The sequence below is a fragment of the Oryx dammah genome, unplaced genomic scaffold (assembly GCF_014754425.2).
Source record: "Oryx dammah isolate SB20612 unplaced genomic scaffold, SCBI_Odam_1.1 HiC_scaffold_12, whole genome shotgun sequence".
NCBI classification, from domain to species: domain Eukaryota; kingdom Metazoa; phylum Chordata; class Mammalia; order Artiodactyla; family Bovidae; genus Oryx; species Oryx dammah.
In genome coordinates, this window is record NW_024070196.1 from 69,745,892 (window position 1) to 69,759,223 (window position 13,332).

The 13,332-nt window shown below is 51.5% G+C and overlaps 1 pseudogene and 1 gene segment (V, D, J or C); one reads left to right on the forward strand and one right to left on the reverse strand.

The window, feature by feature from the left end:
- Positions 1–5,169, reverse strand: part of LOC120871405 — a 32,711-nt pseudogene extending 27,542 nt beyond the window's left edge.
- A 1,090-nt stretch (positions 5,170–6,259) lies between these two features.
- On the forward strand, positions 6,260–11,844 carry LOC120871406. The segment is given in 3 exon segments: positions 6,260–6,373; positions 6,483–6,805; positions 11,839–11,844. Coding segments are annotated over 3 exon segments (375 nt in total).
- The last annotated feature ends 1,488 nt before the right edge of the window (positions 11,845–13,332 follow it).

The window sequence follows — 13,332 nt, forward strand, 5'->3', positions numbered from 1 at the left end:
GGCTCTGCTGGACCTTCTGCTGCGGGCCCACCCTGGGTCCAGGTCATGTGGGGTGGGGAGGTGCCTTCTGGGCGTGGAGGCTCCTCTTTCCTTTCTGTCCTCAAAATCTTGCCAGCAGCACATTCCAATGAGATGGTCTCAAAGGAAACAGAAAGTCTCTGCTCAGCACTGGGGACTAGGGTCTCTTTGTCTTAATCTGAGGGTCTGAGTTGGGGGATCTGCCTGCGCTTATCTCAGCCCTGGGAGGCCCCCACTGCCCTCTGTGCTCCCTCCTGCACAGGGAGCAGGTCCTGCTCTCAGCCTCCTCTGTCCCCTCACAGGCAGGGTGTCCAGGGCCCAGGCAGGGGGGACTCAGCCAGGGTCGGTCCACCTGCCCAGGACTCTGCCCACAGACAGTGAGCCACACTCACCTGCACTGGGAACCCCAACAGTGCTGGGTAGCAGCTTGGCTGCAGCAGCAACTGGGGGCTCCACAAACCCCTGACCACAGAAGTCACAACTGGCCCCCGAGTCTCAGCGAGGCTGTCGGGCTCTGGGTCAGGCGGGCCCGCTGACCATCTCTGGGCTCCAGCCCGAGGACGAGGCTGATTGTTCTTGCTCAGCTGGGAGGGCAGCCCTGCTGCTCACAGGGGCTCCAGAAGGCCAGGAGGAAGTGACCCCGAGCCCTGAGCTCCCGGCCTCACCCCCACGTGTCACCACGTGTGTGTCCTGCTGCTCCCCGTCAGTGGCCTGTCACACACACGTGCAGGGTCTGCACTGCAGGCGGGGCTGGACCGTGGTCACAGTTAACAGAGATGCGCATTGTGGAACACGGCCGGTTTCCATGGAGACAAGAGTCCCAGTGTGAGGGCCTCCCTGTGCCCAGGGAGGACCTAGGAAGGCCCCTCAGCCCACTCTCCTGGGGGTACCATCTGCAAGCCCGCTGTACAATGGTCTACTCTGCATGGGGCCTGGGACATCTCAGGGGTTGGAGGAGAGGCCCGTGGCCAGCAGGGAAGGAATTTAGTCATTTTCCAGACATGAAAAGATGCAAGCATTAGGATCATGAAATCAGTCCCTGAAAATATCTAACTGCCTAGAGACCCGTTCTGCTGGTTTCCCTGGAGCGCCGAGGGCCTCGTTCTCCACTCTGAACTCTTCCTGCAGTGCGGACGCTCAGCCGGTGCAGCTGCAGAGGCAGTCGGCACACGTCCTGGCTGTTGTTCAGTCCTTGGCAAATGCTCTTGGCAAGCACCAGGTTGTATCTGACAATAATATTGTCTGTTTTCCTGTTCTTTTTAAATTTTTAATTACTTTTATTTATTTTTTACTTTGCTGGGTCTCCATTGCTCTCCAGCTTTCTCTGGTGGCAGGAGCTCTAGCTACCCCTCATTCGGTTTGCAGGCTGTTCCTTGAGGTAGCTTCTCTTTTTGCAGAGCACAGGCTCCAGGTGACCGAGTTTCTGTAGCTGGGGCTCTGGGGCTTGGCTGTTCCATGAAATGTGGAATCTTCCTGGACCCGGTACTAAAGCCATGTCTCCTCCACTGGCAAGTAGAACCTTAAACACTCGACCACAGGGAAGACCTGGAAATTTCCCTTTTATGTGTTTTGTGTGTGAGTTGTATGTACAGCACTTTAACTGCTTCCTCAAAGAACCACAGATTTTTCGTGTTTTTAATGTTAAAAAAATATGTATGCAGAAAAAAATTATTGCTGAAGTATGTTACATACGGTAAATAAGGATGCGTTGTTTCTATTTGTGGAGTAAGTTCATGATAAAATGTTCTGTTTTTCTAAATATTTTAACCCGGTTTTAAATTTTTTCTCTTCTAGAGCCAATGCTGTACCTTTTTAGAAAAGTATGAATTTTATCCCTTTACTGCAAGCTTTTTCCCACACGTTACCGGCAGGGGGCGCTGTGAGACTGCCTTGTGAGACCCTGCACAGCTGCTCAGGGAGCATCCCTCACTCCAGGACGTGGGCTGGGCGCGGAGCCTGTGCTCCTGAGGGGACTCGGCCCTGTGTCCACTCTGGCTGCAGAGTCCCCTGAGCAGGGACCTGTGTGGTTCAGCAGGGACTTCCTCCCAGGGGCTCCCTGGGGGGGAAGCCCCTTCCACATCTGAGTCTGGGTTGTGAGAGGAGCTCCAGGAGCAGGACTCAGGGAGGGGCTGGGACCTGGGTGGACCCTCATTTGCATGGCAGCCCCTCCTCTGGCAGAGGCTGGGCAGAACAGGAGGCCTGGGGCAGCCCAGCCCACTGTGGGGACCAGGGTCCTGTGAGCACCGTGGCCTGGACTCCTCTCCCGCTGGTGCTCCTCTCTCTCTGCTCAGGGAGGGACGGGCCCCGGGCACCAGGGCTCAGCCCCCAGCCTCATCAGCCCCGGGGGCGCAGACTCTGGGAACCTTTCCTGCAGCTCCTGCCCCGTCTCCCTGTGTCTGTGTCTGCGGGTTCCCTCTCCCAGCCTGTGCTGACTCAGCCGGCCTCCCTCTCTGCGTCTCCGGGAGCATCAGCCAGACTCTCCTGCACCCTGAGCAGTGGGTACAGTGTTGGTAAATATAGGATTTACTGATACCAGTAGAAGCCAGGGAGCCCTCTTCGGTACCTCCTGAGTTTCTGCTACTCAGAATCCAGTAAGCAGCAGGACTCTGGGTTCCCAGCCGTGTCCCTGGATCCAGAGAAGCCTCGGCAGATGTCGAGCTCCTGCTCACCGCTGGGCTGCAGCCGGAGGAGGACGCTGACTACAACCGTGGCTGCAGCATGACAACACTGATGCCCACACGGGGCTCCAGAGCAGTGAGGAAGGGGCACAGAGACCGCCACTCAGCCCTGCTCGTGGCTCAGATGGAGTCTAGCTCAGGGGGTGACTTCAGTCGCCAGTTGTCAGACAAGCACCCGAGTTTTCTCAAAACAGCACATTTGATAATATTGTATCTTTGTCTTCACCTCAACTTCTAGATTGCTAATGTTGTCTTGTTGAGTGTAGGTTTCACTGGTCAAACGTTGGTTGTTAAGAGAAAAAACACCTCTCAGTGGAGACACTGGAGGAGCCCAGAAAAGGTGGGCTCAAGCCAGGCTCAGGTCAGGGTCGAGGGATCACTAGACAGGCTTCTGTGTACTTCACTTGGGATTTTGTGATATAAAAGCAAACATGCAGAAATTCATTATATTCTGTTGATGAGCAATGGGCCTCCGGTTTGTAAAATAAAGTTACTATCATCTGTAATATGATAAATAGAAAATGCTTAAAGATAACTGTGAGAAAAGCTGGAATTCTTTGGACTGAAAATTAAAATATGTTGTAAGAGAAATATTTTTTAAAAATGAAGAGAAAATGATTTATTGCCCAGTTATTATTGTCCACACTTTCTCAATATCTGAGATGTAAACCAAAAAGAAAAACAAACTTAAGAAACACATACTAATATCTTTCAATGATTCATATTATTCTTTTATGTGGGGGCATACTATTTAACTCACTATGTCCAAAAGGATTATAAAAATCAAAATGCTATTACTCTCTAATAAAATATTTTTGTATTAAATTCTTTTTTATCGTGATTCATGCTTAAACATATTTTGATGAATACTTTGGTATTGCAGAATGAACAATCGATTTAAATCATTTTTCAGATCAGCTACATTCTAGTCTTTGTTATTGCCAGTTTAAAATGGGATGTAATTTAAAATGGCAAAAATAAATTTTTGTGACATATCACTGGGATTTGGGCCTAAAGTATGGATCAAACAGACCAAACTTAAAAGTTATCTTTGATGATAGATCACTGTGACTTTTGGTATTAAAGGAATTGGTGACTTATCTATATGAACAAGAAATAAAAGTTCCTCCTACCCCCACCAAAACAAATACTCCTCCTTTTAGTTCAAAGCTAAATGCCACTAAGATAACAATCACTGAAAATAACATTGTCAAGCAACTATACACCAATAACTTTTTTAAAAATACAACAATTATTCCCAAATTGTTCAAAATTTCCCAGCTAACACGGTCTTCACTTGCCATGAAGCATGAGGTAGGAAGTTCTACCAAAAAAGGTGGAAATTGTGAGAAAAGACACAGAGGATGAAACAGCCCTGGAACCACCCTCCTTTAGTCCCACATGACCTGATATTTCTGAGGAGGGGGAGGCGCTGGATTGGAGCTTGAACCCCAGCAAATGTGTTTTGTTCTGGGAAATCCTGGTGAGGCCTGCAGGACAGCTTGCGTCCTGGGTGCGGCCCAGACCCAGGGGGCAGGGCAGTGAGGGTGCAGTGACTGGGGGGGGGGGGCCGCCGGGGTGCCCTGAGCCCCACCTGCGGTGGGCACCTGGGGCCACCGCACCCCCAGGAGCACTTGTGTGACCTGAAACCTGTTGATGAGAATTAGGATTCAGCGACTCTAAACAGAAGAGGGCGCCAGCGTGATTTCGGGGCTTCTGTCAGTATATCCAAGGCTTAATAGGGAACCTACACCCGTGAACCCTGAAGAGAAAATCTAAAGACCACTCCTCACGTCCCACCAACCACACAGAAACAGAGATTTTCTCCACAGCTGTTTTGTCCGTCCCAGAAAGAGGGTGAAGATGCCTGCAACAAATGGGGTGCGGACAGGCCCGGTCCTGTGTGTTGATGTGGAGTGGCACGCATGGAAGGGGGAGAATCTTGCAATGGACCTTGGCTTCCTCACGACTCTGTCAAATCAATATTAGAGACAAAACTATATACGAACATATTTTGAAACGAAGAATCAGTACCTTTAGGGCTAGAGATTGTACAGACAACTGATCAGAATGAATGCAAAAACTTTCAGGATAACAAGTATTAGAAAGAGCATATAATGTTAAAGGTGATATCGATTTATAAGTAGGTGAAAGCGTGTGATATTCTGGTGCCAGCTGACTAAAAGATAGTACACGCTTCGGCCACATGAGTCACGGGTTATCTCCTGAGAAGGGGGAGGGGTGAGAGCAGAGGTGCAAGGCAGCGCCTTCAGCCATCGCGAGCAGAGACGCTAGTTCCCACGCCATGCCGGGGGCCCGCTGCCTTCTCAGTGTCGGGCTCTGCAGCAGTGACGTGCCACCTGTCCCCCAGGGTCCCCCGCTCAGTCTGCGCTGCCTCCGCCGGGCCATCGTCTGCTTTGTCGTTCAGCTCCTCTTGTCCTGAAAGGGCAGCAGAGCTGGGGACGCGATGCATCTGTGCACCAACAGGCCCCGCAGAAAACCCAGGCCCTGACGCCTGCTGGCCCCCAGCCCTCAGATCCACCACTGCTCCTCGGGCTCCAGCCGTGGCCGCGCAATTTCCTTGACGACTCTGGGCCCCTGTCCTGGGATGGAAGGGGGAGACCGGGAGAGTGAGTATGATACGGGCACCTGGTCACAGGCGGTGCCACCGAGTTCACCTTCTCCTCTGTGTCCTGGGAGCTGGGGGCAGAGTAAGCCTGACTCCTGAAGGCAGCTTCTGACTCCCAAGCAGATACAGAAGGAAAGGTGGGATATATTTTATTTAACTGATATGAGAAAGAGGAAACCAGGAGGATAGTAGAGTTGGATCAGGGAGCATATTTAAGAACAAAATGCCTATAATCCCCTGGAAGAGCACCCTGAGGATTGTGTGTGTGTGTGTGCGTAAGACACACTGATTCATGACTAAAAAAAGCAAAGAATCTGACGGCCTGTGCAGCCAGGTAGCTACACGCATGGGGTCGTCATGGACGACCCTGACTCGATCATGATTTAGAGAAATTTATGTCACGGATGCCCCTGTATCCTGACCTCTGAGCAGCCAAGGGTGCTGTGGACAGACTTCCCTGAGGGTCTGAGGTGAGTCTTGAGGTGCGCCCCAGACGGCCGTGAGGTCATGGAGCACACAGAAGGGGCGCCTGACCTGGCCTTAAGGAGGGGACAGTGCACAGAGCAGGGCCAGGAGCTGTTCCTGAGAGCTTCTGATCGCAGGACATAGGATGTGTGTCCAGGCCTGGACACCAGAGGGCGCTTTGGGGGCTGTTTATGTGGATCTGGAGGGGTGAGAGGTGGGATCAGCCCAGGTTCGGGTCCCTGTGCTGGAGGGTGGCCAGTGGGTCCGCAGGGGCGGGGCCGTGGGGCTGAGCGCGCCAGCTGTGACCTCCGACGGGTGGGCCCCCGGCAGCCCCGCCCCTGCCTACACCCTGGTCACCCGCCAGCACAGGGACGGGACCCGGGGCCCAGGGAGGGTCAGGGAGCTGGGGTCGGGGGAGCGTGATTTGCATGGAAGGCCCCGCCCCCTCTCAGAGTATGAAGAGGGGAAGGAGCGGTGTGGGGACGCTCTGCTCAGCTGTGGGGTCACAGACGGCAGGACGCCCTGACCGTGTCCACCATGGCCTGGTCCCCTCTGCTCCTCACCCTGGTCGCTCTCTGCACAGGTGACTGGATGCGGGGACAGGGGAGGGGCCCCGGGAAGCCTCACGGGCCCTGCTCCCTGCTCTCGTGTCTGGACCCCCGAGTCACCATGTCTGTCTCTCCCCCTTCCAGGATCCTGGGCCCAGGCTGTGCTGACTCAGCCGCCCTCCGTGTCCGGGTCCCTGGGCCAGAGGGTCTCCATCACCTGCTCTGGAAGCAGCAGCAACATCGGGGGTGGTTATTATGTGGGCTGGTACCAACAGGTCCCAGGATCGGCCCCCAGGACCCTCATCTATCAAAACAGCAAACGGCCGACAGGGGTCCCCGACCGATTCTCTGGCTCCAAGTCGGGCAGCACAGCCACCCTGACCATCAGCTCGCTCCAGGCTGAGGACGAGGCGGATTATTACTGTTCAGCTTATGACAGCAGCGTCAGTGCTGGCACAGAGCTGCAGGCCAGGGGGGAAGCGAGACAAAAACCTCTCCTCCCCACAGTCATGGGCCTCCCGGGGCTGAACCATCCCCTGTCAAAGCAACCAATGTATAACATTGTGGAGAAGGCAGGGTGGCGGGGGGGAGTTCAGTGCAATCAGGATCTTACTTTACAAGAGGCTTTCTGCTAGTCACAAGGAGCTGATGTCCCCATGAAGGAATTTAGTGATTTTCTAGATCTGAAGACACGCAAGCACTGGGATCATGAAATCAGTTCCTGAAAACATCTAACTACCTATAGACCTGTTCCACTGGTTTCCCTCGAGCACCGAGTGCCTCGCTCTCCTCCCTGAACTCCTTGCATGCAGTGTCGAAGGTCGGCAGGTACAGCTGCTCAGGCAGTTGGCAAGTGCTCTAGTTGCTGTTCAGCTGTTGGCAAATGCTCTTGACAAGTGCCAGTTTGTAGTTGACAGTAATAGTCCCATTTTCCTGTTCTTTCTTAGAGCTTTCTTACTTTATTTGTTTCTTTATGAGTGCATGGGGTCTTCAGGGCTCATGAGCTTTCTCGGGTGGCAGGGAGCTCTAGCCACTCTGCATTCGGTTTGCAGGCTTTTCATTGTGGTGGCTTCTCTTAATGCAGAGCACAGGTTCCAGGTGCGCAAGCTTCAGTAGCTGGGGCTCTGCGGCTTAGCTGTCCCTCAAAATGCGCCATCTTTACGCACCGGGTACTGAAGCCACGTCTCCTCCACTGGCAACCTTAAACATGAACCACGAGGGAAGTCGTGTAAACGTCCCTTTTATGTTTTGTGTAACAGTTGTAGGTACGACACTTTGCTTCCTCAAAACCACAAATTTTTCATATTTTTCAGTATAATATATATCTAAAGAGAGCATATCTATGGGGAGCCTGGCATTGTTGAAGTTTGTTCATATTTCCAGGTTCCTATGCAATATTGGACCTTTACAGCATTGGACCTTACTTTTATCACAAGTTAGAATGTTAGGAATGTTAGGTCCATGAATCAAGGCAGATTGAAGTGGTCAAACAGGAGATGGCAAAAGTGAATGTCGACATTCTAGGAATCAGCGAATGGACTGGAATGGGTGAATTTAACTCAGATGACCATTATGTCTAATACTGTGGGCGGGAATCCCTTAGAAGAAATGGAGTAGCCATCCTAGTCAACAAAAGAGTCCAAAATGCAGGACTTTGATACATCAAAAATGACAGAATGATCTGTTTGTTTCCAAGGCAAACCATTCCATATCACTGTAATCCAAGTCCATACCCCGATCAGCAACGCTGAAGAAGCTGAAGTTGAACGGTTCTATGAAGACTTATAAGACCTTTTAGAACTAACACCCAAAAGAGATGTTCTTTTAATTATAGGGGATTGGAATGCAAAAGTAGGAAGTCAAGAAACACCTGGAGTAACAGGCAGATGTGGCCTTGGAATACAGAATGAAGCAGGGCAAAGGCTAACAGAGTTTTCCCAAGAGAACACACTGGTCATAGCAAACACTCTCTTCCAACAACACAAGGGAAACCTCTACACATGGACGTCACCAGAAGGTCAATACCAAAATCAGATTGATTATATGCTTTGCAGCTAATGATGGAGAAGCTCTATACAGTCAGCAAAAACAAGACCGGGAGCTGACTGTGGCTCAGATCATGAACAGGATCCTTATTGCCAAATTCAGACTTAAATTGAAGAAAGTAGAGAAAACCCCTAGACCATTCAGGTATGACCTAAATCAAAACCCTTATGATTATACAGTGGAAGTGAGAAATAGATTTAAGGGGCTAGATCTGATAGAGTGCCTGATGAACTATGGACAGAGGTTCGTGACATTGTGGAGGAGACAGGGATGAAGACCATCCCCAAGAAAAACAAATGCAAAAAAGCAAAATGGCTGCCCGAGGAGGCCTTCCAAATAGCTGTGAAAAGAAGAGAAGTGAAAAGCAAAGGAGAGAAGGAAAGATATACCCATTTGAATGCAGAGTTCCAAGGAATAGCAAGGAGAGATAAGAAAGCCTTTGTCAGTGATCAGTGCAAAGAAATAGAGGAAAACAATAGAATGGGAAAGTCTAGAGATCTCTTCAAGAAAATTAGAAATACCAAGGGAACATTTCAAGGAAAGATAGGCTCAATTAAGGACAGAAATGGTATGGACCTAACAGAAGCAGATGATATTAAGAAGAGGTGACAAGAATACACAGAAGAACTGTACAAAAAGTCATTTTCACGACCCAGATAATCATGATGGTGTGATCACTCACCTAGAGCCAGACATCCTGGAATGTGAAGTCAAGTGGGCCTTAGAAAGCATCACTATGAACAAAGCTAGTGGAAGTGATGGAATTCCAGTTGAGCTGTTTCAAATCCTGAAAGATGATGCTGTGAAAGTGCTGCACTCAATATGCCAGCACATTTGGAAAACTCAGCAGTGGCCACAGGACTGGAAAAGGTCAGTTTTCATTCCAATCCCAAAGAAAGGCAATGCCAAAGAATGCTCAAACTACCTCACAATTGCACTCATCTCACATGCTAGTAAAGTAATGCTCAAAATCCTCCAAGCCAGGTTTCAGCAATACGTGAACTGTGAACTTCCGGATGTTAAGCTGGTTTTAGAAAAGGCAGAGGAATGAGAGATGAAATTGTCAACATCTGCTGGATCATGGAAAAAGCAAGAGAGTTCCAGAAAAACATCTATTTCTGCTTGATTGACTATGCCAAAGCCTTTGACTGTGTGGATCACAATCAACTGTGGAAAATTCTGAAAGAAGTTGAAATATCAGACCTCCTGACCTGCCTCTTAAGAAATCTGTATGCAAGTCAGGAAGCCACAGTTAGAACCGGAGATGTAACAACAGACTGTTCCAGTGTGGGAAAGGAGTACGCAAGGCTGTATATTGTCACCCTGCTTATTTACCTTCTATGCAGAGTACATCATGAGAAATGCTGGGCTTGATGAAGCACAAGCTGGAATCAAGATTGCTGGGAGAAATATCAATAACCTCAGATATGCAGATGACACCACTCTCATGTCAGAAGGTGAAGAATAACTAAAGAGCCTCTGGATGAAAGTGAAAGTGGAGAGTGAAAACGTTGGCTTAAAGCTCCACATTCAGAAAACAAAGATCATGGCATCTGGTCCCATCACTTCATGGCAAACAGATGGAGAAACAGTGGAAACAGTGGAAACAGTGGCTGACTTTTTTGGGGGGCTCCAAAATCACTGCAGATGGTGACTGCAGCCATGAAATTAAAAGAGGCTTACTCCTTGGAAGGAAAGTTATGACCAACCTAGACAGCATATTGAAAAGCAGAGACATTATTCATTATTTTGCCAACAGAGTCCATCCAGTTGAAGCTATGGGTTTGCAGTAGTCATGAATGGATATGAGAGTTAGAGTATAAAAAAGCTGAGCACCGAAGAACTGATGCTTTTGAACTGTGGTGTTGGAGAAGACTCTTGAGAGTCCCTTGGACTGCAAGGAGATCCAACCAGTCCATCCTAAAGGAGGTCAGTCCTGAATGTTCATTGAAAGAACTGATTTTGAAGCTGAAACTCCAATACTTTGGCCACATGATGCGAAGAGCTGACTCATTTGAAAAGACCGTGATGCTGGGAAAGATTGAGGACAGGAGGAGAAGGGGACGACAGAGGATGAGATGGCTGGATGGCATCACCGACTCGATGGAAATTAGTTTGGGTAAACTCTGGGAGCTGGTGATGTACAGAGAGGCCCGGCTGTGGTGGTCCACGGGGTTGCAAATAATTGGACGTGGCTGAGTGACTGATCTGAACTGAGCCGAACTGTTACATATTTCCAGTAAATAAGGATACATTGCCTTTTTGTGTAGTAATTCCATGATAAAATTTTCTATTTTTCTAAGTATTTTAATGTTTTTTAAATTTTTCTCTAGTAGAGCCAACGTTGCACCTTCTTATCAAAGTATGAATTTCATCTTTTTCTGCAACATTTTCCACATGTTACAGGCAGAGGGCGCTGTGGGACTGCCCTGGGGTCCATCACAATTGCTCAGGAAGCACAACTCCACTCCAGGAGCTGGGCTGGGGCGGGGCCTGTGCTCCTGGGGGCAGTCAGCAGTGTGTCCTCTCTGCGTGCAGAGTGCCCTGAGCAGGGACCTGTGTGGTCTCAGCAGGTGCTTCCTCCCAGGGGATCAAAGTGGGTAGCCCCTACCTCTCCCTGAGTCTGACCTGTGAGCTACGCTCCGGCGCCAAGGCTCAAGGAGGGGCTGGGTAGGTCCTGGATGGACCCCATTTGCACGGCAGCCCCTCCTGTGGCAGAGGCTGGGAGGAACAGGAGGCCTGGGGCAGAAAAGGAGGCCTGGGGCAGCCCAGCCCACGGTGGGGACCAGGGTCCTGTGAGCACTGTGGCCTGGACTCCTCTCCTGCTGGTGCTCCTCTCTCTCTGCTCAGGGAGGGACGGACCCCGGGCACCAGGGCTCAGCCCCCAGCCTCATCAGCCCCGGGGGCGCAGATTCTGGGAACCTTTCCTGCAGCTCCTGCCCCGTCTCCCTGTGTCTGTGTCTGCGGGTTCCCTCTCCCAGCCTGTGCTGACTCAGCCGGCCTCCCTCTCTGCATCTCTGGGAGCATCAGCCAGACTCATCTGCACCCTGACCAGTGGGTATTGTGTTGGTGCCTATGCCCGCAGAAGTCAGGGGCCTCCTCAGTAACTCCTGAGGTTCTACTCAGACTCCAATAAGTATCAAGGCCCCGGGGTCCAGACGTTTTTCTGGATCCAAGGCTGCCTCAGCCAGTGCAGGGATCCTGCTCACCTCGGGGCTGCAGCCGAGGATGAGGCTGACCATTTACTGTTCAGACTGTCACAGCAGCACTGATACTAACAAGCTGCTCCAGACACACAAGGAAGTGAGACTAAAAGCTCCCCTGTGCCCTCCCCGTGGGGCCATCCCTGCTGCTCCGTCTGGACCACGTTTAACTCTGATTAACCTCCTGCGGTCACTTCTGGGCTTCCCGAGCACAACAGATCTGACCCGTCATGTACTGTCCCTCTTCGCAGATCTGAGACTGACCGATGGTTCAGATACCTCAGACCTCTCTGTTTACAGACAGAAATCCCTGCCCAGAGATAAAAATATCCCAGTGGAACTGTAATAAGTGGCAGAAAGAGGCTGGTACCAGCCCTGCCTCACTCAGACACCAAAAAAAACTTAAGAATGCAAATATCTTTGTAAAAATTATATATCATCTGTTAAGAAATAAAGTTTCATAGGATACATGCTGTGTCATTGAATTAAAATGTTCTTAGTAAAAGGAGAGAACTCCCCAAAATAATGATGGAAACCCACTCCCGTATTCTCATCTTAGGGAAACCCATCCACGAGGAGCCTGGCGGGGTACAGTGCATCGGGTCCCGAAGAATCGGACACGACTCAGCGACCAAACAAGAAGAATGGCACCGCTGGCAACGCAAAATTAAAACAGAGCGTGTGATTTTCCTCAGAAACTTCACGCAGCTATTTTAAGTGCTGACCTTAGATTTTCGGTAATCCATTTACACGTTTTGGTTCATTTACAATCTCACAGTCACACATCTGCAGTGTCGCACGCACACGCAGTGCAGGGCAAAGTACAGTCAGCTGGCCTTTTCCGATCAAACAGTCCCTGAACTGCACCTCCTCAAACCCGCTCTTCGGGAGGGCTGATCCTAACAGCCATCACTATGAGACTCCCTGGGAACAGAAGTCACTCAGAGCCCTTCAGGGTCTCAACAGAAACTGCCGGGAGCATCACCAGCCCTGCTCCCTGCAGCCGGTGGCCTGTGCCGGCAGGAGAGACGCCCAGGAGGGGTCCCTCATGAGACAGGACAGCGGCACGGGGTCCCGCGTGTGGAGAGGCTCGTGCACAGTAAAGACCCGGGCGTTCAGGTTCCAGGGCCACACCCCAGGCCTCTCCCCGCACCCTCCTCCCCTCCGCAGGGCTGAGGGGACACACAGAGGAAGCAGGGCTCTGGCCACCAGGGAGGAGGCCCAAAGAGAAGGGACCCCTGTCCTGCACAGACAGGGACGGGCCTCCCTGGGAACAGAACTGCCCTGATCTGATCCTGATCTGGGGGAGGAACTCATGTCCCAGACGTCCCCTCACCCCTAACCCCTGAGCAGCCGGGAGAGAAGTGGACACACTCGACATGAAGGGTCTGAGGCGAGCCCACGGCTGGCCCTGAGGTCACAGGGACCCAGAAGGGGCGCCTGGCCTGAACCCGAGGCGGGGACAGTGCACAGAGCAGGGGGCAGGAGCTGTCCCTGGAGGACACAGGATGTGTGTCTGCGCCTGGACAACAGGGGGCGCTCGGAGGCTGTTCCTGACAGTCAGGGGCGAGAGCCGGGCCCGGGGCTGACTGCCTGGTGGCCTCTGCTCAGGGCGCCGAGCTGTGACCTCCCACCCATGGGCGGCCCACAGCCCCGGCCCTGCCCAGCCCTAGCTTCCCTCAGGCACAGGCACCTGACCCGGGGCCCAGGGAGGCATCAGAGAGCTGGGGGCGGGGGGGGGGGGG